This window comes from Molothrus aeneus, chromosome Z (assembly GCF_037042795.1).
Source record: "Molothrus aeneus isolate 106 chromosome Z, BPBGC_Maene_1.0, whole genome shotgun sequence".
Lineage (NCBI taxonomy): Eukaryota > Metazoa > Chordata > Aves > Passeriformes > Icteridae > Molothrus > Molothrus aeneus.
The window spans coordinates 2,016,302-2,041,784 of record NC_089680.1 but is presented as its reverse complement, the minus strand read 5'-3'; the positions used below and the strand labels follow the sequence as shown (position 1 = coordinate 2,041,784).

At 40.1% G+C, this 25,483-nt stretch overlaps 1 protein-coding gene across 1 annotated transcript in view; it reads left to right on the top strand.

Moving 5' to 3' along the window:
* The window catches only part of ARK2N (arkadia (RNF111) N-terminal like PKA signaling regulator 2N), a 44,068-nt gene that overhangs the window by 12,911 nt on the left and 5,674 nt on the right, over positions 1 to 25,483 (top strand). Inside the window, exons 2-4 of the mRNA XM_066569621.1 lie at positions 1,688 to 2,498; positions 20,767 to 20,949; positions 25,047 to 25,173. Of these exons, the coding sequence (XP_066425718.1) occupies positions 1,778 to 2,498; positions 20,767 to 20,949; positions 25,047 to 25,173 (1,031 nt within the window). The 5' untranslated portion in view covers positions 1,688 to 1,777. The remainder of the gene's footprint in view (positions 1 to 1,687; positions 2,499 to 20,766; positions 20,950 to 25,046; positions 25,174 to 25,483) is intronic.

Here is a 25,483-nt window from a genome sequence, read left to right as displayed (position 1 = left end):
AGTGTTTTCGTCATTTCCTTGCACCATACAGCAATTAATTCATTAGCCTGAAGGAAGCATGAACTCTATTTTAGTATTCTCTAAAAATGAAGTTTCAGAGTGGGTTAGGGCACACAGGACAGTGCTGAGCTTGGCACAGCGCCTTTAGAAGCAGGGAAGTACCCTTATATTATGTATTACATACATGTATGTATACACTAACATGCTTGCAGGCAGCTTGGGATGGATCAGAAAACAAAGAAGGATTCTCAGGGTACAGAAAAATCTCTCTGAACCATCCGTGCTTCCTCAGGGTGCTCAAGTGCTGGTTGGCCACCTCTGCAGAAATGTAGTTTTTCAGATAAGATCTCACTGCTGCGTTTTCTTGCCTACACTTTGTTTTTTGAAGTGCCATAAATTTATAATTTACTGTACTTCTGAAGCTGTAAAGGATTTGTTCCATGCCATTCATCTGTAAGTGAATGTGGTATTTGAAGGATCTTTATTCTGTGTTGTATTCCAAGAGAAAATTCAGGTGAAAGGCAAAGTGTGAATAATGAAGACAGAATGGTAACTATTGATCTCTCCAAGAAGATTTCTTTGAAGTTGCTTCAGGTAGTTTTGGGTAGATAATGTACAAGTTATCAATCAGATAAATAGCTTGGTCTTTTTATTTGCACTGAAGCAATGCAATTTATTAAATTATAACTTGAAGTAAAATGTAGGATACTGGTGTGGATAGATAATGTTTTTTGCTTGCAGCCCCTAGTATTTAATACTTCTTTCCTGGCAGATTTGAGAGAAACTAAATCAGCCTTGAGGTTCTCATATAAACAGGGCTTGCATGGGAGACAATCAAGGACTTCCTGAATGGTGTAGTAGATATTCCTAAAACATCTTTGTGTGACTCACCAGCATGGTGGTGCTCTGGTGAGAGCAATCTGTGTGACACCTCTGGAGCCAGAGCCTGTAGCTGTGCCTCTGACAATTCAGTAGCACTTCTTTATTTAATAAGTCTTTGATATATAAGGTTCCCACGCAGAATGGTTCTGCTGGCAGCCTCATTCAGTGTGACTCCAGTACCATTTTTCATGAGTGTGTAAATGAAAGAATAATTTGGTGTAACAGGATGAGTTCACTAGGAAAAGGTAAATTAAGAAAGCCAACATGATGCTGAGCAGTAAGATGCTCTTCTGTAGAGCCAGCGTGGCACAGCTGGGGCTGTTGAGCTGCACAAGAGAAGCTCCAGGGACACCTCAGAGCCCCTGCCAGGGCCTCCAGGGGCTCCAGCAGAGCTGCCCAGGGACTGGGGACAAGGCCTGCAGGGACAGCACCCAGGCAATGGCTCCCACTGCCAGAGGGCAGGCACAGATTTTGGGCTCTTGGCAATTAGGAATTGCTGGCTGGGAGGGTGGGCAGGCCCTGGCCCAGGGTGCCCAGAGCAGCTGTGGCTGCCCCTGGATCCCTGGCAGTGTCCAAGGCCAGGCTGGATGGGGCTTGGAGCAGCCTGGGACAGTGGAAGGTGTCCCTGCCCATGGCGGGGGGTGGGACTGGGTGAGGTTAAAGGTCCCTTCCAACCTGAACCACTCTGGGGCTCTGTAAACCCATTCTGTCTGCAACCAAAAGCAGTGAGTTGTTTAAGGTAACACTGTGGAGAGCAGGCTGAGCTACTTGTCTAATTCTTTCCTACTGTTCTGTTCCTGTGCAGGCTGCTGCATTGCTGGAGACCACGTCTAGCTCACCCAGCCTCCTAGACAACGTGCTCAATGCTTTGAGACTGGAAGGACCTTGCTCTGCAATGAAGATGGAGGCAGTAGGAAAAGCAGAAGAACTTGTTGATTCAGAAATTCCACCAAAGACTTCTGAAAAGCAAGAGACTGCTCCTGATGAAGACAGGCCTATAGAACTGGAGACACAACCTCAGAAGGACAGCGTGCCCACTGCAGCAGACTCTGCAGTGCTCTCTTCCATGCCTTGCTTGCTGATGGAGCTGAGGCGGGACTCCTCGGAGTCTCAGCTGGCATCTACAGAGAGCGACAAGCCAGCGGGTGGCCGAGTTTATGAGAGTGACTCTTCTAACCACTGCATGCTTTCCCCTTCCTCCAGCGGGCATTTGGCCGACTCAGACACGTTGTCTTCCGCAGAGGAGAACGAGCCCTGCCAAGCTGAAGCCGCCACGGAGGGAGACCCTTCTGCGGTGTCCGGAGCTGCGGTCGGGAGGAAATCCAGGAGATCCAGATCCGAAAGTGAGACTTCAACAATGGCTGCCAAGAAAAACCGACAGTCTAGCGATAAGCAGAATGGCCGAGTTCCCAAGGTGAAGGGTCACCGGAGCCAAAAGCACAAGGAGAGGATCCGGCTGCTGAGGCAGAAGCGGGAGGCGGCTGCTCGCAAGAAGTACAACCTGCTGCAGGACAGCAGTACCAGCGACAGTGACCTGACCTGTGACTCCAGCACGAGCTCGTCAGACGACGAGGAGGTTTCAGGGAGCAGCAAGACAATCACTGCAGAGATACCAGGTAGAGGATGTTTTTTAAACTGAACTGTAACGCGCCTGACATCGTTTCTCAGCTGTCATGCTAAGTTAGATGAGTGACACTTGAGAAAAACCCAGGAGAACTGCAGCTCTGTGTAAATTTGAAGACTGCAGTGTAATAACAAGACGTGGGCAAATTTAAAAAAATCTCTTCTGTGAGGTTCCTGTGCACTTTTGCACACCAGCAAAGCGTAGATATGGTAAATGGGAGGAAGGACTACCTTTGAATTCTGGATTTTTCAGATCTTTGTAAGCCTATATGAACTCATGTCAGTGCTGTCAAATCCCCTTAGATGATGATAATCTTATTCTTAAGATAAGTGGCCAGCTTTGCTGTAATATAAAAAGCCCACAGCTTGGCAGCTGTGTTAGAAATGGCACGGCACACCTCTTGCCTGTGTAACAGTAAGGCCCTGGCCATTATTGCACTTATTCTGTGCTTTCAGCTCAACATGTCAGTGCATGACAAACCTGCTTAGCCTTATTCTAAGTTCTTTCAGATTGCAGCTGGTCACCTATTTTAGGATACAGATATGATTACACAGGTGCCCAAGCTATATTCACATCTAAATTTTCAATATTTTAGACAAAGTTGTTACCATTTTCCTATGTCGTTAGGATCAATAATTTCTACACCTTAAACTTTCTGACACATCTGTGTTAAGATGGAAGGCAGCAAATTATAGGGGCCTTCTTGTCATTTTATTAGTGTCATTTTATTAGCAAAAGAAAGTTGAATTCTTCAAGGTTTTTGTCTGCCGAGTCTTTGTTATTTTATTAGTCCAAGTGCTGTGGACAGGATTTTGTGTGAATTATTCTTGCAGCATATTATACCATAGAACCATCATCATATGGCAATCAAAAATCCATAAAAATAAAAATACATAAAAATAAACTTTTTTTGCTTGCCAATTTTTACTGGGTTACATGCCTTTTTGCCTGTTGTGCTAGAAGTTTTTTCTTTTTGAGAAAAATAACATCTTACATAGGGCAAGAACATTTAAAGGAAAACTGCAATATTGAGTTGCTGAACTAATGCTTTCTAGATGAATTATTTAAAATACTGCAGCAGATTTTACAAATAACTGACTTAACTGTGTTGATTATGGTGGATGATGTTGTCACCATGAAAACTGGCATTTTTCCCACACCTGCTAGGAAGCAGGTTGTACAAAGGAAGTAAATGTTTATTATTAGAATGTCTAGAAAAGGCATAATATCCTCCTATAATTATTGTGTAGTAAGCTTTTAATAGAAATCTAAAATTATTTTTACCAATTTAGTAGTTAGTAGTGTATTTTTCAGAGTTTTTGCTTTTTTATTTATAATATTTACACTTTGGGCAATTCAATCCTAATTTAAAGCCTGTTGAAGAATAACTATTTCACTGATTTTTGGGACAGGTTGTTCCCCACCTCTCAAAAAACCCCAAAACACACAGAATAAATCCCTCAGGTCACATTCTTTTTTTAAGTCATAAAAGTACCTTGTGACCCAGAATGGCACCACATGGTATTTTCAGGTTTCTGAGGGCCATTGTGGGGACCTGATGGGCCCATTCCAGGATATTTTGTGTATCCCTGGGTGCCTCTCTATTTGACTCCCAGTCCTGACCACACATGAGATGCTTTTGGTGGAAGGGTCCCATCACATGAAGAGCTTGACTATTAGTGATGGTTACACCAAGGCCCAGCTTTACCTGCAGTGCAAGAGTGGCCAAACCATCCTGAGGGAGGGACAGTAACATTTATTCTGATTTCACAGCATCTGCTCGGTGCTGAGTTCTGTTTAAAACATTAAGAGGTTTGAGCTGCCCCTTGGAGCAATGGGGGTGCAACGTGTACCTGCCACATTGCGGTTTTCCTTTAAATAGAAATGGCTTTGCTTTGTGGGAAACGCCTCCCAAGTGCGAGGGAAAAATACCCTCTGTAGAGATAAGGATGTGGTTTGTCCAAAAAACGCATCCTGTGCTGCTCTTGGGTGAGGGAGACGCTGTGGTTGTCAGAGCTGCGGTGGAGCTGCGAGTCCGGTCGGACTCCCAGCGCTCCGTCGCTGCGGTGGCTTCCCAGGCCATCTGCCATCCCTCTGCCTGGAGCTGGCAAAGGACTCAGCTCCTTTCTCTGGCTAGAAAGCCATTTTAGGGCACTTAGCAAAACTCTGTGAATAGCCTCAGAATTGAGGGAGTGAATTGAGTGTAGATAGAAAACAATGCAGGGTGTCAAAAAGCGTTATTAGAATTTCAGTCTGCCAGTGTTCTGGAGAGTTGAACGGTTTGACTTCAGTGTCAGGACATAGGAATGGAAACTTTTGCCTTTACTTTTAAAAGAGTTATCTCTACACATTGATGCAGAAGAGTTTTTTACAGGCAGCTTGTGTTCCCCTTAGTCTGTGTCTGGACATTCAGCTGCAGTCTTGGTTACTTACTTAATCACTTATTTTCATATAGTTTTCATTTTTAGCCTTCTGTTGCCCGAAAAGCAGCTTTGCCAACAGAGATGCTTTAAAAAAATTTAGTGACATGTAATTTGGCCCTCATTACAGAAATTACACAGACTCTTAAGCTGTCAACACAGGTAGTGTTAACAGCAGGCAGTTTGCTTGTGTGTGGTCTGAAAAATTAAGTTGCCACATTTGAGAATACAGTAACCTTTCATGTTGTGTCACTAGAACTATTCAGTTTAAATAGTGCAATAGTTTAAATAAAGCTTTTTTTAAAATCATCCACATCACTGGCTCTGAAATAGGTTTGGCTAAATTTGTAAGGTAAAGAAAATGTTCAGTGAAATACATGATGATGATGATGACGCCATTAAGTTACAAACAGAGCAGCTGTTCAATAGACAGTCAGGTCTCTCTGCTGAGCTTAAAGGTACTGTGGATTAAATTAGTGCCAGGCTTGTTTTTCTCCTCAAGGAAGACTGAAGAGTTGAGATTTTACTGGTGATATTTCAATACAAGTACTGTGTGCTGCACAGGAGCTCAGCACAGTGCAAGTTACGGAATTCTGACTGCATCCTGTGGTGTTAATTTACACCTGAAAATACAGGTTCAGTCTAAACTTCAGGGATGCTCCTGAGAGCCTTTTCACTGGCGTAAGCAGTCATAATCTTTGGCTCTTTGTTTCAGGGAATGCTGTGATTTTTGGATTATTGCAGATGAGGAGCAACTTTTTACCTTTTCATGACTGAGCCTCTCTGTTGGCATCTAAAATTTTGCCATTCTTCAACACCACATAAACATGGCATAGGAGTCCTGAAATAGATTCTGCTAGGCTTCCTGCTGTAGTAGGAAGTTTTTCCTTTAAACAATTTCCATGTGATGTTGCATATTAACTCTGAATGAAATTGGCATGAGAACAAGTCTGGGAATCAATATTTATTGCTATGTAAACACTTCTTTTTTGGAAGAAGCAAGGGATTTTTAAAAATTCAAATAATATACAAAAATATTTTGCATTTTACTACCATTGTGGTTTCTACAACTCAGAAAAATCTGGATTGAAATGGGGATGACTTATATTTTAGGCTATCACAAAAATCTGTCAAAAAGTTTGAGTCTTAATGTTGAAAAAGCCACATCTCACTTTGTTAAAAAAAAAAAAAGACAAGTCTTTTTAAATATGCATTAAACCCAAAGAGATGGGCACAGGCTCCTTCCTCCTAAGAGCTGTGCATAGATCTTGGATAAAGCATCTGCAAAGGATGAATTCAGAATGACAATTATAGTTAATAGATAGGAAAGATAATTAGTCTGTTAAGAATGATTTGCTGTAAGATACTAATTTGGAAGTGTCTGCAGCAGAATAACACAGAGGAACCAACCATTGCTAGTTAGAATGAAGATGAAGCATATCTTACATTGTTAAGTTGCCAGACTTACTAAATTAAATTACTTTGGATTTGGTTATTACCTAGATTGTACTTAAGAGATCCCATAAAATGACAACATTGGGACATTTCTTGGGTGCTGTTTTGCAGGAGGTGTCGTCTTGAAAATGAGAGAGGAATCTTTGATTCTCACCCCTTAGTGACCTTAAATTTCTTCTCCTTTAAACTTAGCATAATTAGAAAACTATAGTTTAAAGTTTATAGGCAGAAGAGGGACCAATTAAATAAATACTGGCATTTTTAATATGTAAAAATGCATTTTTAGGCTTGGGGATTTTTTTTAAAGAAAAGATTGAATACAACTTGTTGTAGTAACTGTACAGGAAGCATTTAAAACATTGTTTTGCTGCTGCTGTAAATTTGAGATACTCCATCGTACTTTATGATGCCTTTTAAAATTTGTATTGCAGGGCTATATATATTTCAATACATACTTTATTCAGTTTACAAAACAGTTTTGTCAACTTTGACCATTCTAGTTCATTCTTAATTTCAAAAACTTGAAAAGATTGTCTCACTTATCAACATCAATAGTTTTTATTTAAATTGCAATTAAAAATTAACATTACTTACTTGTATGTCTATGGAAATCAGAAAGATTATAAGTTAGTTCCTTGAATTTAAGTTAAGATCTGGGCTAAAGACAAATACACAGAATCATATTGGATGTTCAGTATTAGAGGTAAATGAACAGAAGAAATACTTCTTTTAGGGAGGAAAAAAGTTATTGAACATACAAAAGGAGCCATGTTTTGGAAAAAAAAAGTACCATTTTACTTAATTCGTTTTGGTTAAAATGCAGTTGGAGGGATGTAAATTAGTATAAAGTAAATATTTTTAGCAGAGGACCTGAATGCTGAATTTCCAGCATGTCTGATGGGTAAACAGATGGGCAAGAAAGACTTAAAAACTACTCTTCAGAAATGGGGGAATAATCCAGGGCTTTGTTTATCTGTTCCTGTAGGATCTGTGTATACCTCATTTAAACAGTTCCTAAAAAGAATGTGGTATTTAAGTGATACTGTAATTTTGTGTACTCAGTGAAATCCCAATAAAGATTTAGTGCCTTAGGTTTTTATTAGTAAATATTTACTTAGGTCAAGCAATGATTTCTCTCATTCTTAGGGTATTTTGTATTATTCTTAGGCTAGAGAGTGCCACAAGTTTCACATTTAGATATTAAATTACCATCTTCTGTACCTTTGTGGAGTTTAATGTGATGCTTGTCTTGTTTTGGTATTACCTTAGGTGACATTTGTGTGTTTGGATGGCAGGCACATACTGTTTATTATTCCTCAAGCGGGTACATAGCCTCATTTTCTTTGGGGTTTATTGCTTCCTAGATGATTCCTGAGTGAACTCTAGACTTTAAAATATAATTTCCACTGCCTTTTGTTATTGATCTGTAGAATAAGGCCATGAGGATTGGCCTTCTCTTCTGGCTGTTGCAGTTCTTCCTGATAGTCCCAAAGCCAGTCACTTCCACCGTCCTTTTGATGGATAGCTGGAAGCAGAACAGTTTCCTTCCAACCATTCCCTGTTTTCTGCCTTGCCTGGGACTGGCTGTAGGAATGGTGGCTCAGGGCAGGGTCCTGGCTGGTGTGAGGCTGGTCAGGGCTCCGTGGTGTGCAGGTTGTGCTGTGATGGAGCTGTGTCCATCACTCCTGGCAGAGGATGCTCTCCCCTCCTGTGTCAGCATAGCACTCACATAACCCCCCGTGTTCTTGTGTTTTGTGTCCTGTGTTCTCCTCATTCTCTGTGCTTCCCAAAATCAGGCCAAGAGCTTTGGGCCAATTCCACCTGTGTTTAACAGCCCATTTATAAAAGGGTCCAAATGTGAAAGCAAAGTGCACATAATTATTCAGGTTTGTCTGTTAAAAAATAGCATTTTGGATTGCAGCTTAATAGAACTAAACATGTTACTGTATAATGTTTTTGACACCTTCATTTGAATTCAAAACAAATTGCAAGGGAACTGGAGTAATTGATAAAAAAGAGACCTTTGTGACAGAATTGTCTGAGACTGAGAATGATGCCAAAATTTCTATTATAACCTCAGTGGGTGTAAAATTTTATTATAAGAGTAATACTGTTGGTTAATATATGCTAATTCCTCTCCTGTTGTCGTATCCAAGGGGCAGAATTAGAAAAGTTGTTTTCCTCAGTTAACATGCCTTAATGAACAATATTATGTTCTTACTTAATGATGTCTTATCAAATGGCCTCAATGTCTTTAAAGCTGGCTTCAGTCGTGCTGGGGGATCTGGAGGAGCGACCAGGGAAATTCCAGGATTGCTTGACAGGGGCACCGTGTGGGATAGGAACTGCATAGGCAATGTCCTGGAAGAGGCCATGAACTGCTTTGCCGAGATGCAGAGGCAGACAGAGGAGAAATTCCGCATGTGGATAGAAAAGCTAACCCACCTTGACACGGACGAAGAAAGCAAGCAGCAACTGGAGCCCAGGGAACCTAAAATCCAACTAGTTGGCCAAAGAATCCCCCCTACCACCCAGTCAGGGGCTTTCGTGCAGATGCCTGATAGCCAAGTGCTTCCTCAGCAGCCCTTTAATTCATACACGGGCTATCAAAATGCCGATGCCACGCTGGAGTTTCCAGTGACTTTCAATAACAATTTTACACCAGTCTTTCCAGAGAATGGGAATATGGCAGAGCCTGATCCGAATAAATCATAAACTTAAAAAAAAGAAAAAATTAAAAAGAAAAATAAATCTGATTTTGCAATCTTGATGTTATTTTGGATTCTGCTAAAAGCGAGGTTTGCTTTTCTCTTTGTATGTGTTTGTTTTGTTTTCTCTTTTGGGTTTTATTGCCATGATATTGTTTGTTTTTCTTAATTTATAGCGAATATACATAGTTTAAAAAAAATCACAGTATACCCACCTGCATGTGCCAGTACACACATATAAACAAACACCTTTAAAGGTGTGGGGGGGGAGCCACCCTAAGCTTTCATCACCAAACTTGGGACAATATAACTTAGAATCCATGTCTAGATATCCCAAAAGCAGTAGGGCTGTATTTGCTACAATAGGAGCATTCAGGGTATTCATCCAGATGCCCTTTTTGCATGTTAAAACATTTGTATAAGGAAATAAGTTTTATATTTAAAGAGATAAAGCACCCTAGAGATCCAGGCCCATGACATTTCCTTAACTCTCTGTTTACTCTCAAGATTTGCAGCTTGACCTTGCCACACATTAGCTTATTGATTTTTAGGCAGAACTAATAAATAACCGTACCCTAAAAATTTGGCTGTCCATAGCAAGCGTGCACAGCAGATTGAATTCCTTTTTGTCTCCCATTCAGCAGCTCAGTCTCTGTCCGGGGTTTTCATCAGTGTCACTGCTGTGTTGCACATGGTGTATTTATGGAGGTGCCTGTCTTAACCTGTGTGCACGCACAGGCACATTGCACACACGGCTCTGTGTGCAGGTCATCTGCACCAATTCCAGGTGCCTGCTCTGCTCTTCCCTGGGTCTCAGTGGGAAGAGATAAGGCTCACCGAGGATGCCTCCAGGCAGTGTCTTTCTCTCCCATGAGTTGTCCCTAACCTGGCTTATCAGCGGTCCCTAAGAGATAACTTGGGGTGAGATGAGTCACCCCAACCTGTGCACACAGAGCAGCTGCCGCTTCCTCCTGTGGATGCAGCCCAGCCACATCCTTCACACTGGAATAAAAACAATCCTGTCTGCCCTCAGATAAGCAGCCATCAGGGGATGGGTTGAGCCTTGGCACAGGAATTTAAAGGAAGGCTTGATAAGCAAACACCGTGGTGGTCTGATAGCTGCTGGCCTGGGTCACACTGGAGGACCACGCGTGAACACCACTGAAATCTTCTTTACTTGTGATGGGGAATGCCACAGCATCAGGTTCATTTAAGTGAGGCAAGAATTTACTGTTTTGTGGGTTCTTTTTTTTGTACTAATAGTTATCCAGGCTTGAAACTGATGTTTAAAGTAGGATTAATTTAAACTATATATTAGAAATATTTAATTCTTACTATTATTGCTACACACACAGGGATTTTTGGGTCACCTCTCCAATAAGGCCTTCCTTCATGTGAAGTAACTTCTCTGTAGCTACAAAAAAATTTATATTTTTAATCAGGTAGAACTTGATAGAAGTTTCTAATGAAAATTAAATAAAAATTTTTACAATGGAAAATGAAAGCCCACAGTTTAAGTAAAGAAAACGCTTAGGTGTCCTTTAGCTCAGTTACTCTGCTTTTTAAACCACAGTCACTTTTTCCCTAATTATTTTAGTTTACTTTCTTTTCCTCCTGTTGGGAGTAACCACAGTATCTTCTGTAGGTCAGGCTTTTTTTACCCTCCCTGAAGTCAATGGGAGTTTTTCCATCAATTTATGTGACAGTTTGGATCAAACCTGTAACAGGAACTCCAGAAATACTTTTTGTTATCAGTATAATATCTACACTGGTATTTTAACATTTTTCTTGCCCTAGATTGACTTTTTTTTTAAAGTATATGATGCTTTCATTAAAAAAATTAGGTTAGAGACCTGTGTTATTTTCAGAGTATCTGTTTGAAAGACTATGCAGGAGATAATTTTTAAGTACTGGGATAAAGTCTTTTCAGATCACCTTCATGCATAATTTTGATACAAAGATTTTGATATGAACTTGTTAGAAAACTCCCTTGTCTGAAATTGTGTGCATTTCAGGTGAAAGTTAAACAAGTTGTTCTGTGTTTGATTGCAATTTAAAAGCTTGTCCTCATCTGTTTAAAAAGATTCTTCAGGGAAGAGTGTTTGCTGATAAAACAGCCCTCACCAAAGTGGATCCGTCTGGTGTTCATAGATGATATATATATATAATATATAATTATATATATATATTAAAAAATCTCTTTATGATGATAATAAGAGCAGAATATTCTAAAGCATGACAACTTTACAAATCTTCCCATGCATGCAGAAGCAGCTTTTTGCAGTGACTGGTTTATTTTAATGTGTATGTCTGTAAGCATGCCCATAGTATTTTTTTGTAAAATAGTATAAATGGAACAATTAGGTATTTCAGAACAAATTGTGTAAGGAGTTCAGTTGAACTTATTTATGTCTCAGACTGAAACACCTTTACATATGTATCTCATAAATGGATAATAACTTAATTACATATGTAGCCAGTGAAATTTCTGCAAATTTTCAATGTTTTAGTCAGGTTGTTCTTAAAAAAAAAAAAAAAAGAAAAAAAAATTGAAATAATTCAGTGTATGAATAGATAAAAATTTGTGTTTGGTTACTGGAGGCAAAAATTTAAACATTTTCTTTTTTCCATCACTGCTAACTGTTATTTTCAATGCAAACAGCTGTGAACATAAAAGAACAAGCAGAGGATGACAGAAGTTGAACATACAAACTTTAAAGCTGTACTCTTTCTAGGATAAAATTATCTCAAGGCTTCCAGAAGACTGGGGGAATAGTTCCTATTAGATACAACTTCAACTTCATTTCCCCACAAAAGCTACCTATTTGAAGGCTAAAAACACTTCTGCAAGATCAGTGGCTGTAAATTGTTTTGTAAATGATAAATAATATTTCCTTTCCTCACTCTTTCCACTTGGCTCACGACCAGACCCAAATCTTCAGCTTTGTCACAAACCCTCTCCTTTGAAAAGTGTGCACAGCTGGGTACTGCTCCATGAGCTGGTTTTCCACTGCTCCATGAGCTGGTTTTCCACGTGGGGAAGTGTGTTTGCCCTGAAGCTGAGAGAGGAACCCCACCTTTCTGTAGTTCAGGTGTAGCATAACCTGCCTGGTGAAGGATTTGCCCATAAACAGGAGCAATTCTCTTCTTGCTCTGTATTCCGAATCCAGGAGGAACCAACCTCCAGATACCAATACTAGTGATAAATCTGTGTTTTACCTGTGTGTGACAGTCTTTGGCATCTCTTTGAGAAAACAGGTTCCCAACACATAGTTTCAGATTTTATATTTTTTGCCTCCTGGGAATATTTTCTCTATATTTTTATGACATGGCTGCAGTTGAGTTTGTCACAATTTCCATTATAAGCTCTTATTTTCAAAGGGCTTCGACTAGAAACCCTCAGGGAGTTAAAATTTCTTCAGATGAAATTTTAACATAAATTTTTATCTTACCCATTCTGTATCTCATGGAAACAGTCTGACTTCTCTAAGATTACTTTAGGACTATTGGAAGAAAGCTCATCCACTTTTCAACCCTGAGTTACACTTTGAATGTGTGTTCATGCTCACATCTCATCAAACTACTTCAAAACCACCACATTTAACAAGTAGAAATCAGTACGAGTTTTGCACAGACATGGAGAACCACAGATAATTTAGAGTTTCTCTAATTGCCCCAGGATTTGTACTTCAGAATGGTGTGAAGAAACATTTTAGTTCCTTTAAGGAATTTTACTTATGGTTTGGAAAGGTCAGATGCATCGAGTCAGGTGAGCTGGTGTAGACTGGTGTAATTCCAGGGATGGTTGTGCCAGTTTAAACCTAACTGGCCTGTTCACAGAATCATGGAATGGTTTGGGTTGGAAGGGACCTCAAAGCTCATCCACCCCCACCTCCTGCCATGGGCAGGGACACCTTCCTCTATCCCAGGCTGCTCCAAGCCCTGTCCAACCTGGCACTGGACACTGACAGGGGTGGGGCAGCCACAGCTGCTCTGGTTCAGCTGCTATATTACCACTTAAAATATTGAATTATGTGTTTTTTAATGTGGCAGCTGTTCCAGCCTGGGCACAATGGAGCACCTTTACAACCCCAGAGTTGGAGTTTAGCAGCAGGTGAAACACAGTGGTTTTGGTTTTATGTTTTTTGTGCAAGTGCACAAGAAGTAAGCCTTTATATAAAGGCTCAGTTTAAATTTCACTAAATGTCAAAATGACATTGCAGTAAAAGGACTTCCTTCTAGGATCAGTCCCTTTTTACGAGTTCCTGGAAGTCCAGGGGCTTCAGTGTGCAGTGTTTTTGCAGGCTTGCCTGCAGATTCTTCCCAAGGCATTCATGCTCCTTTCAGTGGGGTGAAGAAGGTCTGTAAGGATAAATATCTAAATGGTCAGGTTTTATTTAGGTAAAAAATTTACATACAACATTAAACAAACTCAAGGCAATGAAACTTTTTTTCAGATTTTCTATTGCAAATATAACAGTGCAGGGAAAAAAGAGTCAAAATCTAAAACTTTCATTGTCATTTTTAACAGTACTAGGACAAAACAATTCAGGCAGAAATACACATTTATTTTTTTAAGCTCAATGTCTTTTAGTGTTTGTGCAGGATTGTTGGGTTATTTTATCTGAGCTGCTGGGGTAAGGACTGAAAAACCAATCTTAACTTCAATGAAAGGGGATTATATTTGACAGTTACGTTACAAATTGGAACATATTTATTATCAATGTTTTCTCTTTTAATGTATTTTGTCTCTTTCTGTATCCACATACTGTATGTGGATAAATTTATAAATAATATTTTAGGGGCATTAAGAAATTAAACTTTAGCCCCATTGATAGTAGTAGAAAATTTCTACTGGTTTTAATGGGGCTGGCATTTAATCTCATTAAAAATTGAACTCATTCTGCATTTTTTTTTTTGTCCAGAGAATCCTCCAGCTGACCTTGAGGGGAGCCTTTGCCTGATGGGGGTGTGTAATTCAGGCCAGTTGAGTAGATGTTTTTGAAATAATGAGGGTCTGCACTGTGACCACTGCAGTTACATGTGTTAGAACAAATGCACTGTGTGATTTGTACTTAGAAGCCAAAATAATCAGGCTGATTGATAGAGATGGACAGTACCTTGCGAGAGACGAAGCCAGAAGTTGGTATTTCTCACAAATTTCATTAGTCTCTTGGTGTTAGGTCAGCAAAATGAAGGCACATGGGAAAATAGGCTTGTTAAGTTAGCAGGGGTTTCAAGCGCAGAGCGATGGAGCAGGGGATTAGTCTGGACCATCAGAGGCTGTATCAGTCCTTCCATGGAAAGGTGCAGTTTGTGCTGGGGAAAATATGATATATTCTGCAGGGGTGCATGTTATCTGCCTTTTCCTAATGGAAGTTGTGTTAACACAGGGAATTGTTTACTTTCTTTAACTACCATGGCTATGTAAGGATGTGACTAACGATTTCCAAAACCCTCCTGAGACACTTCTCCAAGTAAAACTGGGGAAGAGATCTGGTTGATATACCTGCTACCATAATTATTGCATTGTTAGGCAGCATCACAGAAGACAACTCCTGTAGTGAGATACAAAGTGAATTCCACTTCCCAGTATTCTCAGTCCATAGCCATATTCCATGTGCCTTTGCTTAACGCACAGTGAAAAATGCTTTGTTATCTTCATTCATAATTTGCTAAATTAAATCCAAGATATTTTCCATCCAGTCATCAAAAAGCCTGAAAGTATGAATGTTATTTAGCAAGACTTGAATTTTTGGGATTTCTTTTCTTGTGATATATTAAAAAGTATCCAGTCTGAAAACTGATAATAATTTGATCATGTTGTTTTGATTTTATTTTATTATTATGGTTAAAAGAAACACCAAACAGAAAAGCTTTACTGTGTAAAACAAAGGAAATGTCAGGAAAGTGGATTCACTGATAAAGTTCACTTTATGATTTTAGAGAGAATGTTGTTACACTGCTATTGTTTTTTATTGTACTTACAATGTATTATTTGCTTAACCCTGTAAATTTTGACATGTAACTACTGTAACTGGAATAAATAAATAAACCTAAATAGCAATGAAGTCTTTCATGTTGCTAAACAACAAAAGAAAGCACAAATCTCCAGCTCCCACTCCCCTTTGGGAATTGTTTGAGGGTTCAGGTAGTTTGTGCCATTTGAGCTGCACATACTTTTGAAATGGCAGGTTTGGGTCATGTTTTAATTAATACCAGGTTTGTATTGCTTATCTGAAACAAAAAGGCTGTCACTTCACCCTGCAGTTTTTGTATCAGTATATTATTTTGATTGTGGTCATCTGCCCTTAAAAATTATGTAGGTTATAAAGTCCATTTTATGTTTTGTGTAATCTGAAAGCAAATGGGAGTTATCTGTTAAATTTAAGCATCCAGTGTAAATGAGGGCATTCTTAGGTCTTTATTTACTTTAAAACATCTCAGTATTCTCATTTGTTCCATAGAAATGAATTCAGTTAGAGTAGTGAGGCTGCGACCATCAGTGCCCGTGCTCACAGCCAGGAGGTGGAGGTGAGGCTGGCAGAGGCTGTGTCTCCCAGGGCTCTGTGTGCAGCCCTTTTAGCATTTGCACCTTTCCCAAAAGCATTCCTAAGCACTGCTTCTAAACTCCTCAAACATTCAGCAGTTAAAAATAGCCCAGTAATTGGAGGGGAATGTTGTTTTCAGCCACGCTGAGCTCCTCTGCTCCTTAGCCTTGAGCAAGCTGCAGGCTGCTGCCTGCCTCAGTTTCCCTCGTGGACAAAGGAGGTTAATAACCACCTCGGAGTTCTCCAGGATACACCAATGGAGAGCTTTTTGTAAGAACAAAGTGCTGTAATTATTGTTGCTTTTATTACTGTACTGGTCTGTGTGTCTTAAAACTTGGGGTGATATTCATACCTAAATATGGCTCCATGTCTCTTCCTTGCAGGGACACTAATGAGCAGCTCAGACCACCAAAATTCGGGGTTTAATTTGGATTTATTTTAATCGAGATGGTCCTCTGGAGAATTCAGTGGTTTTTCCTCTACTTATAGAGGAAACATTGCAAATTTTAAGTCCCATCCCCGAGGCTGGAATTCATCTTGTGGAACTTGAGCACTGTAAAATTGAGGTGCTTGGGCTGAGGTGGTGTCTAAGCTTTTTCTGTTTGCTGGGAAATGAGGGGAGATTGTGCTCTTGATGCTCCAAGCTGCAGTTTCCAGGCTGAGCTTATCTGACTCTGAACTTTCTCTCTCTGGCTGCGGTGGGAAGGAGGTTAGGTGATGAGCTCTGCTCAGCATGCCTAAATATAAGAAAGGTGAAGAGAAATAATGACTTGTAATCATAGAATGATTTGGGTGGAAAGAGACCTTAAGGCTCATCCACTCCATCCCCTGCCATGGGCAGGGAGACCTTCCTGTCCCAGGTGGCTCCAAGCCCTGTTCTTGGACACTGCCAGGGATCCAGGGGCAGCCACAGCTGCTCTGGGCACCCTGGGCCAGGGCCTGCCCACCCTCCCAGCCAGCAATTCCTAATTGCCAAGAGCCCAAAATCTGTGCCTGCCCTCTGGCAGTGGGAGCCATTGCCTGGGTGCTGTCCCTGCAGGCCTTGTCCCCAGTCCCTGGGCAGCTCTGCTGGAGCCCCTGGAGGCCCTGGCAGGGGCTCTGAGGTGTCCCTGGAGTCCAAACACCTGCAGCTCTCAGCCTGTCTCCACAAATTTCAAGGACTTAATTCCCCACTCAGGTTCTGCCAGCTAATATCTTGTGTTTCCTTTGCAATGACAAGTAGCCCATGCAGTGCAAAGGGACAGTTCTTCTTATGGAATGGCTGCCTTTAACCTACAGCTGAAATTTTACGCTTGAGTTCCCCTTTTTTGGCTTGTGCTGCCATTATAATGAAGTAAGGGATAATAGGAGTGTGGACCTTACAGCATGGGTTAGGCTGCTCAGTGTTGAGATGTGGCTCTAAGAAAAGCAAGGGAGCAGGTAGCAGATGAGAAGTGATTTAATTTTCTGTGTTGCAAGTTTAAAATGAGAATTGGTTTGTGTAGACCTGGATTTTTGTGTATGGGAGTTCTGATTCAGTTGTTCAGAGTGGAATTAGTTGTGATGAGCTGTGTAAATTAAGGGAGAGTTGGACACTTGGAAATGCTGTCCCCGTGATGACCTCTGCCTCTGAATTCTTTGGGGAAGAGAAAAAGAAAGCAGGCTTTCCCTCCCCCCTTATAGCATTAAATGTCAACAGCTGTATTTTGCTGCTGGTACTTATTAACTTTCAGCCTTTCCTTTTTCAAGCATTTATTGCTTTAGAAATGAATTAGTGCTTGTCACCAGGGAAATGTACTTCTTCCAGCTACCTTGGGTTCTCAAAAGATGTAATTTTTCTAAAGCAGATACTTTAAATTACTGACCAGGGAACCTCCTGACTGTTCTACATTAAGTTTTGATTCTGGCATGCTTTGTCTTGATGTCTGTTTTTTAATCTTTTGAAATTCTGTTAGGGTCAGTAATTACGTGTAGTGTCTCTATTATAAAGAAAAGATGGTGAATTTTACCTGTGGTTGTAGTTAATCCTTTTTACCTTTTCAACCTAAAAGCATTTTTTCACTTTATTTCCTAGCTGAAGTCAATTGTCATTATTTCTTGGTACCATTCATTCACTTTGCATCACATCACTGGATGATCACATACTTGGCTAGGGAAGTATTATTTATTTCCAAATTTAACCACTCCTGTCCCTTCCATGCAGCCCTGAAAAGGAAACAGCTTTTGGGAACAGAGGATTTTTTTAAGATTTTTTTTTTTAAATATGCCTTTGCTGCAACTTCCATCTAGTTGTTGTTGCCTGCAACTTCTTTATTGTTTGGTTTTGTTTGGTTTTTGTTGATTTTTTTTTTTAAACACATATGAGCATTTATGCTTATTTATTTTTTTGTAAATATGGGGAATCTGAGGATTTGTTGCAGTCTGGTGGCCATTATCTTGGCTTTGTTAGTCATTTACTGATGATAGGTATGGATAAACCTGGTGTTGGGGGCCTTTCCAAATTTCCAGATCTGATCCTGAAAGGCAAGGCTGAGAACTGCAAAAATAGATCTCTGCTGTGCTTGCTTTGTAAATAGGCACCTTGTTTGGGGTTCTTTTTTCCAGATTGTTAAATTGGTGGCTATTACCCTGACAAATATAATTACAGTGTGTAAATTATACTGAAAATATTTTTGTCTGTTTGATGTATACTGAATTTAAGCTAAGTTATAAGGTGTGCTCTTTGGAAGTGTGGAAGATACAAGAGTGGAGCTACAGATAACAAGTTTATGCTTGTATTTCCTACTGATGAAGACTTTCACACAAGTTATTTCTATGGGTAGGTGATGAGAATATCACTCTGCATGTATATACATTTATTATACATTTTTGCATGATTATACATGTAGGAGTGGTACAATTTTGACTTGAGACTATTGGTGCCTTTTGTCCAAATACAATTTTACTCGTGTGGACACGTCTATCTAAAAATCAAATTTCGCTTCTGCTTTTGGAGGTCTGAGTCAGAAGCGAGAGAAACAAAGGCCTGAAGGAACAGTCCCAAGCTCCTGAAATCTTAGATAACCTGTTGAAAAAATGGTCAAATAGTCAATATTGTACTTGACCCTCGTATCTTCTGCACTCGACTGTTTATTTTTACAGCTCACATTATATATGTTCACGCTGAACTCTGATGATAAGACTGAAAGAAAACATGCCTCCCATGATTCAGTCCAGCCCTAACTTCTGCATGTAATTTAATCATCAGCTGTCACAAATAATTAACTGAACATCAGCCAGCTTAATTCTGAACTCGGTATTCCATTATTTTGTAATTGCCTTTTAAAAAGACAAAGATTGCCTTCCAGTTAATTATCAGGAATTCTGTTCCAGTCATAATCATCAGTGTTTCATGTTGCGAACAGTTTGGTCTTTAATACATTGGCATTTAACTACTCATTTATTTTTGTTGGGTCTGTTTTAAGTTTGTAATGTAACATTGTTTCATGGAATTGTTGTTTTGGAGGCAGGTCTGAAATATTTTGTGAATTTCTTCATACCTTGTTGCAAAACTGATCTTTAGTACGACTTAAGCAAAATGTCACTCTCTGATGAACTGTGTTGCTAATCACAAAGTAGGGGTTTCTGAAAATAGTCAGTTGAGTTTTATTTCAGGCAGTAAGTTTCTAAAAAACACCCCCCTCCAAAAAAAAACCCTAAAACCAAAATCTGCTCTAAAACCTCAGAAGAACAGCTTTTCAGAGAAGTAAATTTGAAACTTCTAATTCATCATGTTCTTTCTGTCTTCAACAGCTACTCAAAACTCGGAAAAGAAACCAGTTTTTCCTAAGGCTTTTCATTTTATTCTTTATCACTTCAAAATATTTCATTAGTCATTTTGTAACTCTGAAAGTCCTGTCTTCCTGAACACATTCTGAGTTTATGATTATTTTATATTATCCCATACAAGTTGTACCCTCCATGTATCACACCCATAACAAAAGGTCCTGCAGATGCTCAGCTGCAGAACTCCAAGAATCTCCTTGGAGTTAAAGAACTGCAAAGATGCTGAGCTTTGTCCCATTTGTGCTTTTGGCCCATTTTGCTCATTTGTGTGGATGAAGCCTTGGTCCAAAGAAAGTTTTGATCCTCTCATCTGGGGAGGGGGAGCTCCAACCACCTTCATCCATGTTGAGTCAGTGAGCTGCAGATGGGGCAAGGCGTTTGAGCTAAAACACTCGCACCCTCTCAGAATTGCATTATTTACCCATTCTCTCTTCTTCCACATCAATCTTTGTCTTGAATTTGCCTGTTTTTTTCCTGAGCCTCTTCTGTTTCTAGCATGCTTTCCAGTTAAAAGTTACTTTCAAGCATCACAAAGAATTTAGTTGGTCCTAACAAAATAGATCAAAAATAGCTTTTTGTTATTCCTCAAGGACAGAATCATGTAAGCAGTTTTATCTCCCTCTTTCTCCTTCATTATGGTGCCAAAAATTCATATGACAATCATGTTGAATGAAAAGCATATTTATCACTGTACAATATAATTTTGTTTCTTGTTATTCTTGATCTTACAAAAAACCCCGACAAACACCACCAAAAAACATTGCAATTTTTAAAAATTTCCCTGTTCTTGACAGGTGAATGTTATGAAAAGAAAGTTGCCTAATGTTAAATTCATTGTCACTGGATCAGTTTTATGAAAAAGTTAGTTTTATTCAATCAACCCTATAATAATGTAAGCTGTCATTTGACTTCTGTAAAATTCTCTAGATAAATATCTTGTCTGCCCAATTTAATGTCCTGTGATTGATTTTTTTTTTTTTTTAAACGGGAGGTTTTATCCTTTAAAGATTGTAAATGTAACATTGTCAGATATGGAGATGTTTATGTGTTAATGTAAAAGACAGTACACAAATAACTGATACTCTGATAAACGTGTGTTTCTGACACTTGTGTTTTCTGTGTATGCAAAGGTCAAAATGTCTCTGTAATCTCAGGCTATGTTCATTAACTGAAGTTTAATAATTCATATAATTTACCACTATGTAACTTCAAGAGCTTCATGTAGAATGTTGCATTAATCCTTAAACAAAATTATTTGTACTTTTTGGGGTGTCTTTCAGTCTGTGCTGGTTTCTAACCCATGTTGCTTTTCTCCCCTGCAGATGGACCCCCTGTGGTGGCTCACTATGATATATCAGACACAAACTCAGACCCAGAAGTGGTAAATGTGGACAATCTGTTGGCGGCTGCAGTAGTTCAAGAGCACAATAATTCTTTAGGAAATCAAGACTCAGGATCTGCCTGGAGAACCAGAGGGCTGCTGAATGAAATGAGTGCTGATACAGGTTTGTTTAAATTCTCTGACATTTTTGCCTGCATTGCAGTTGGTGGGCCTCCCTTTCTTGCTTTCAATGTTTTTATAGTTTATACAGCTGTAAAAGCTCTCTGTGTGGATTTTGTGAGAGAATAGGACAGGTGCTTATTAAAAAGGTCTGACACTTACTCCAAAATACAAATAATAAAAATTGACAAATATTCCTGCAATATATTTTTGACATTAATTTTCTTAACTACTTTTCTTCTTCTTCTTTTCCTTCTAATTAATACAGGGAGCTTAGATCTGGGATTTTAGTGGTGGGGGTTTTTTTTAATGAAAGTGACCTAATCTTGAATGATTGATTATGACAACCCATGCCACCAGCTAGTCAACTGGTCCTAATCTCATTTTTAGGATTGGGATTGCCTGTGTATGGGGGTTATTTTAATTTTTTTTTTGTTTGTTTGTTTGTCTCTTTGTATCTCTAAAATACAATTGTTAATTCTTCCCATATTCCATCTGCATTTCCAATACCCCTTAGAAAATTGGACAGTGTTCTGGATGTTCGCAGGGATCATTCTCTATCAGCTTCATCCCACAGCTTTTTATACCAACGTTTTACTTCCCTTCCACTCCTTTTCTTAACTCCCATGTTAGGATTTCAGGCTGCATTAGACACATAAGTCTTGCCTGGTGGAGCACAACAGGTTTGTGTTTCGTGCTGTTTCCCTAAGGTCTCCTGCTACAGGGCACCCACATGGGGAGTGTTGTGGAGGCTCTGAGCTGCTTTTCACTGTCTCTAAGGCTTAAAGAAACACAGTTAGGTGGTGCTTGGTAAAGAGATGCTCCATTACTATGGAGTCTCCAAGTGCACAATTTGAGTATGAGAATCTCTGTGCATTATTTTCTCTGTGGTCCATGGCTGGATGTTGTTCCAGGCCTTTTTGAAGCTTGCCTTTGTTTTCCAAGCTCACTGCTATTTTTTGCAGGACAGCAGCTGACTGATAGCTATTTGACCTCTTGAAATCCCAGTTCTTTATTAAGGGATTTGTTAAACAATTAGACCAGCTGAAATCACCTGTATTACATAGCACTAATGGATAAGTACACCAAATGAATATAAGGAAATAAAAGGTAATGTTTCTTACCAAGCTTTCTTCCACTTTTCTCTTAAAATGCTGCAGTGCAGGTAGGAATTTTTTTCCTTCCTCCATGTATATCCAAGGGGACTTGCAGGTAAAAGAAAACTGGAAACATCAAGAGACTTCTTCATCCCTGGGAATGTTGATATGGATTTGGTCCTGGTTCTATGGCTATGTCAGCAGCTGAAAGGATGAATCTCTGTTTGCTCATGCATACACCTTACCCTGCAGCCTCAGTACACATCTGACTGCACCTTTGCCAGTGCTGCCCTTTTCCTACCAGGTCTAGGGTTGCACATTGGGAAAGCAGAATTTTCAAATCTTGCATGTGGTTCACAAGTGTAATCTTCAGCCAGCATCTTGTTTAGCAGACTTAAAAGAATGTGTTCCCATGGGAAAATAGCAACATCAGCAGCTCTATCAAAGTGAAGAATCTTATTACACTATCACATCTTTGTGCATGGGCAAATATTTGGGGCTCTTTTGCAAGCTCTGGTGGTGTAGGGCAAACAAAACATCACTTTGGGCGTCATCCTAATGTTTGTGCAAAGAAATTAACAGTGTGGGCATGAAATTTGTATGGCCAGAGGCTGTAAATCTGTCTGTCTGTGCTATAATCCTGATTAATACTCAGCTACTCTTGCAGTATTTACTCTGCTAATCATGGTTTTGCTACTGGTAATTGTCTTTTTGTTGTCTGAACTTAAAGCTGTGGTAATATGTGGAAGCTCTTTTAGGACGCAAATTTATACCTTTGGGGATACTTTTTGGGACTGTTTAGGAGCTGGTCTGCTTTGCTCCTTTGCCAGACATTACCCTGACAAGATAATGAAGGCAGTAAAATGATAGCTATTATATTAATAGCTATTTTATTATATTATAGAATATCATGGTCATCCCATTCCACCCCCTGCCACAGGCTGGGACACATTCCACTGTCCCAGGCTGCTCCAAGCCCCATCCAGCCTGGCCTTGGACGCTTCCAGAGATCCAGGGGCAGCCACAGCTGCTCTGGGCACCCTGGGCCAGGGCCTGCCCACCCTCATGGGGAAGAATTTCTCCCCAGTGTCCAATCCAACCCTCCCCTCAGGCAATGTGAAGCCCCTGGGAAGTGAATTAAAGCCTCTGAGCACTTTCATTTCATGTTTCACAGTCTGCCCATCCACTTAAAGAAGTACCCATGACCCACTTTGGGCTTTCTGGCAGTCAGTGATGTTTGCCAATAAATGTTCAGCTCAACTGCAATGCTGGGAAGAGACTATCTGTGGGCTATTAATTTGTTTTAAGTTCAGCTGACCAATATGTTTTTGTCCTGTGAGGTGGAAATTCCTCCTTCAGGTACCTGCAGGGCATGTGTTCCCTTCCCTTGCTAACCCTGATCCAGTGACCAAGGGTCTTGGCTTTCCAGAAATGGCACATGCAGCATGGTCTCTGCTCCTGCACAAGAGCTGCCCAGGGACTGGGGACAAGGCCTGCAGGGACAGCACCCAGGCAATGGCTCCCACTGCCAGAGGGCAGGCACAGATTTTGGGCTCTTGGCAATTAGGAATTGCTGGCTGGGAGGGTGGGCAGGCCCTGGCCCAGGGTGCCCAGAGCAGCTGTGGCTGCCCCTGGATCCCTGGCAGTGTCCAAGGCCAGGCTGGATGGGGCTTGGAGCAGCCTGGGACAGTGGGAGGTGTCCCTGCCTGTGGCAGGGGGGGTGGCACTGGGTGCGCTTTAAGGCCCCTTTCAGCTCAAACCATTCTGTGATTCTATTTCCTTGCATCTTTCCCACCTGCTTAAAGCAGTCATTAGAAAGTTTCCCTGGCGCTTGTTTCAAGTTTAATTTCTTCTGTTTCCTTTTAATGTCCCTGGGGGTATAATCAGTTCTGCTTGTTCACACACCTTTGAAATCCTGTGGTTCATTATTGCTTCTCCTCCTCCTCTCATCTTTGAGGAGGTGTCCACTCAAACTAGACACACATAAAATATTCACGTACTCTCAAATTTCCTGCTCAACAAATGACTCTTTCCCTGTGTAGTACAGCTGACCAAGTGGTTTTTTAGAAGTAGGCAGTATCAGCTACTTCAAGGCTGCCCAGCATCCCTCAGGCTAATGATAAAGAGAGACAGTGGAATTAATAATTTTCTCTTTTTCCTGAGGGAAAAAAAAAAGAGTAGAAGTCATATCTTTTAATTAACTGATTTTTTAAGGAATCTATTTTCTGTGGGAGAAATAATAATTTCAGCTGCTTTGTGTTTCCCATGTAAGTAGTATCCTATATGACTCAACACATTCTCTAATTGGGGTGAAGAACCTTCTTAGCAGCAGTTGGCAGAAAAAGCAAAAATGTGCCACACTTGCTGTATTTAGAGGGGGTTTGTGGTTTGATTGACTGACAAACTGGATGCCATTGAGGAACTGTAATGCAAAAACAGCCCTGCTGCATATGGGACATAAATAAACCACTTTTCAAGTATTTTTAATAATATTAGAGCAGATGTGTGAAGCAGCACTGCCAGAAATGGATGGCTTTGCTGTGTTTTTTTGCTGACCAGTTTCCCCTAGTTTTTTATTTAAAGAAATTAAATCAATTCTCCTTGATGCGTGGATGTTTCCGTCCAGCCTATTGGCTTTTTTTTGCTATAGGATCATTATGTTTGCTTAGATTGTTTTGTTTCTCAATGTCAAGAAGGTTTAGGGACAGTCTGACTCTTATCATAAGAGTCTTTCTGACTGCCATAACATTTCAGCTGGGAAATTCTGGTTGTTCTTCCTGCAACAGTCAGGCTTTGTTCACATTTGTGTGACAGCACCATCACCAGAGCTGCTGACACTGGCTAAATCCAGTAGTTTTCCTGTGTCAGGTGATGAATTGTAAGTTGAAAAATTTGATCTAAAAACTTGGGTTTTTTGTTAGGTTGGGAATCTCCTTTTCCAGCTGATTTCTGGGTCATGTAAGCTGTTAAACACTGTCTGTATTCCCATTTTTCCCATCTCTAGATCGTTTGGATCCAGGCTTCCTTCCAGGTGACAAAATCTCTTGTGGAAATGCCCAGGCCAATGAAGAAATTAACATTGCCTCTTCTGATAGCGAAGTGGAGATTGTTGGAGTTCAGGAACATGCCAGGTATGAATTATTGTTTCTTGCTCTAATATTGATTTAATTTTATCAGAATGTCTGGGATACCAAAATCAATAAAGAAAGAACTACTGACCTTCACTTCTCTAGTTACCCATCCATGAGTGATGCCCAAAAGGCAGCAAATGTTGCACTTTTCTGTTTTGCTGGTCATGGTGATTTTGGAATGTGTTTTTCTTTAAAAGTGACCAACTCGATAGTTATTCAGAAAAAGTTGTGTTTCAATATCAAACATTAACTTGCTAAAAGATATAACTGGCTAAAAGATATGTAGTATAAAAATACCAAATATTGAGAT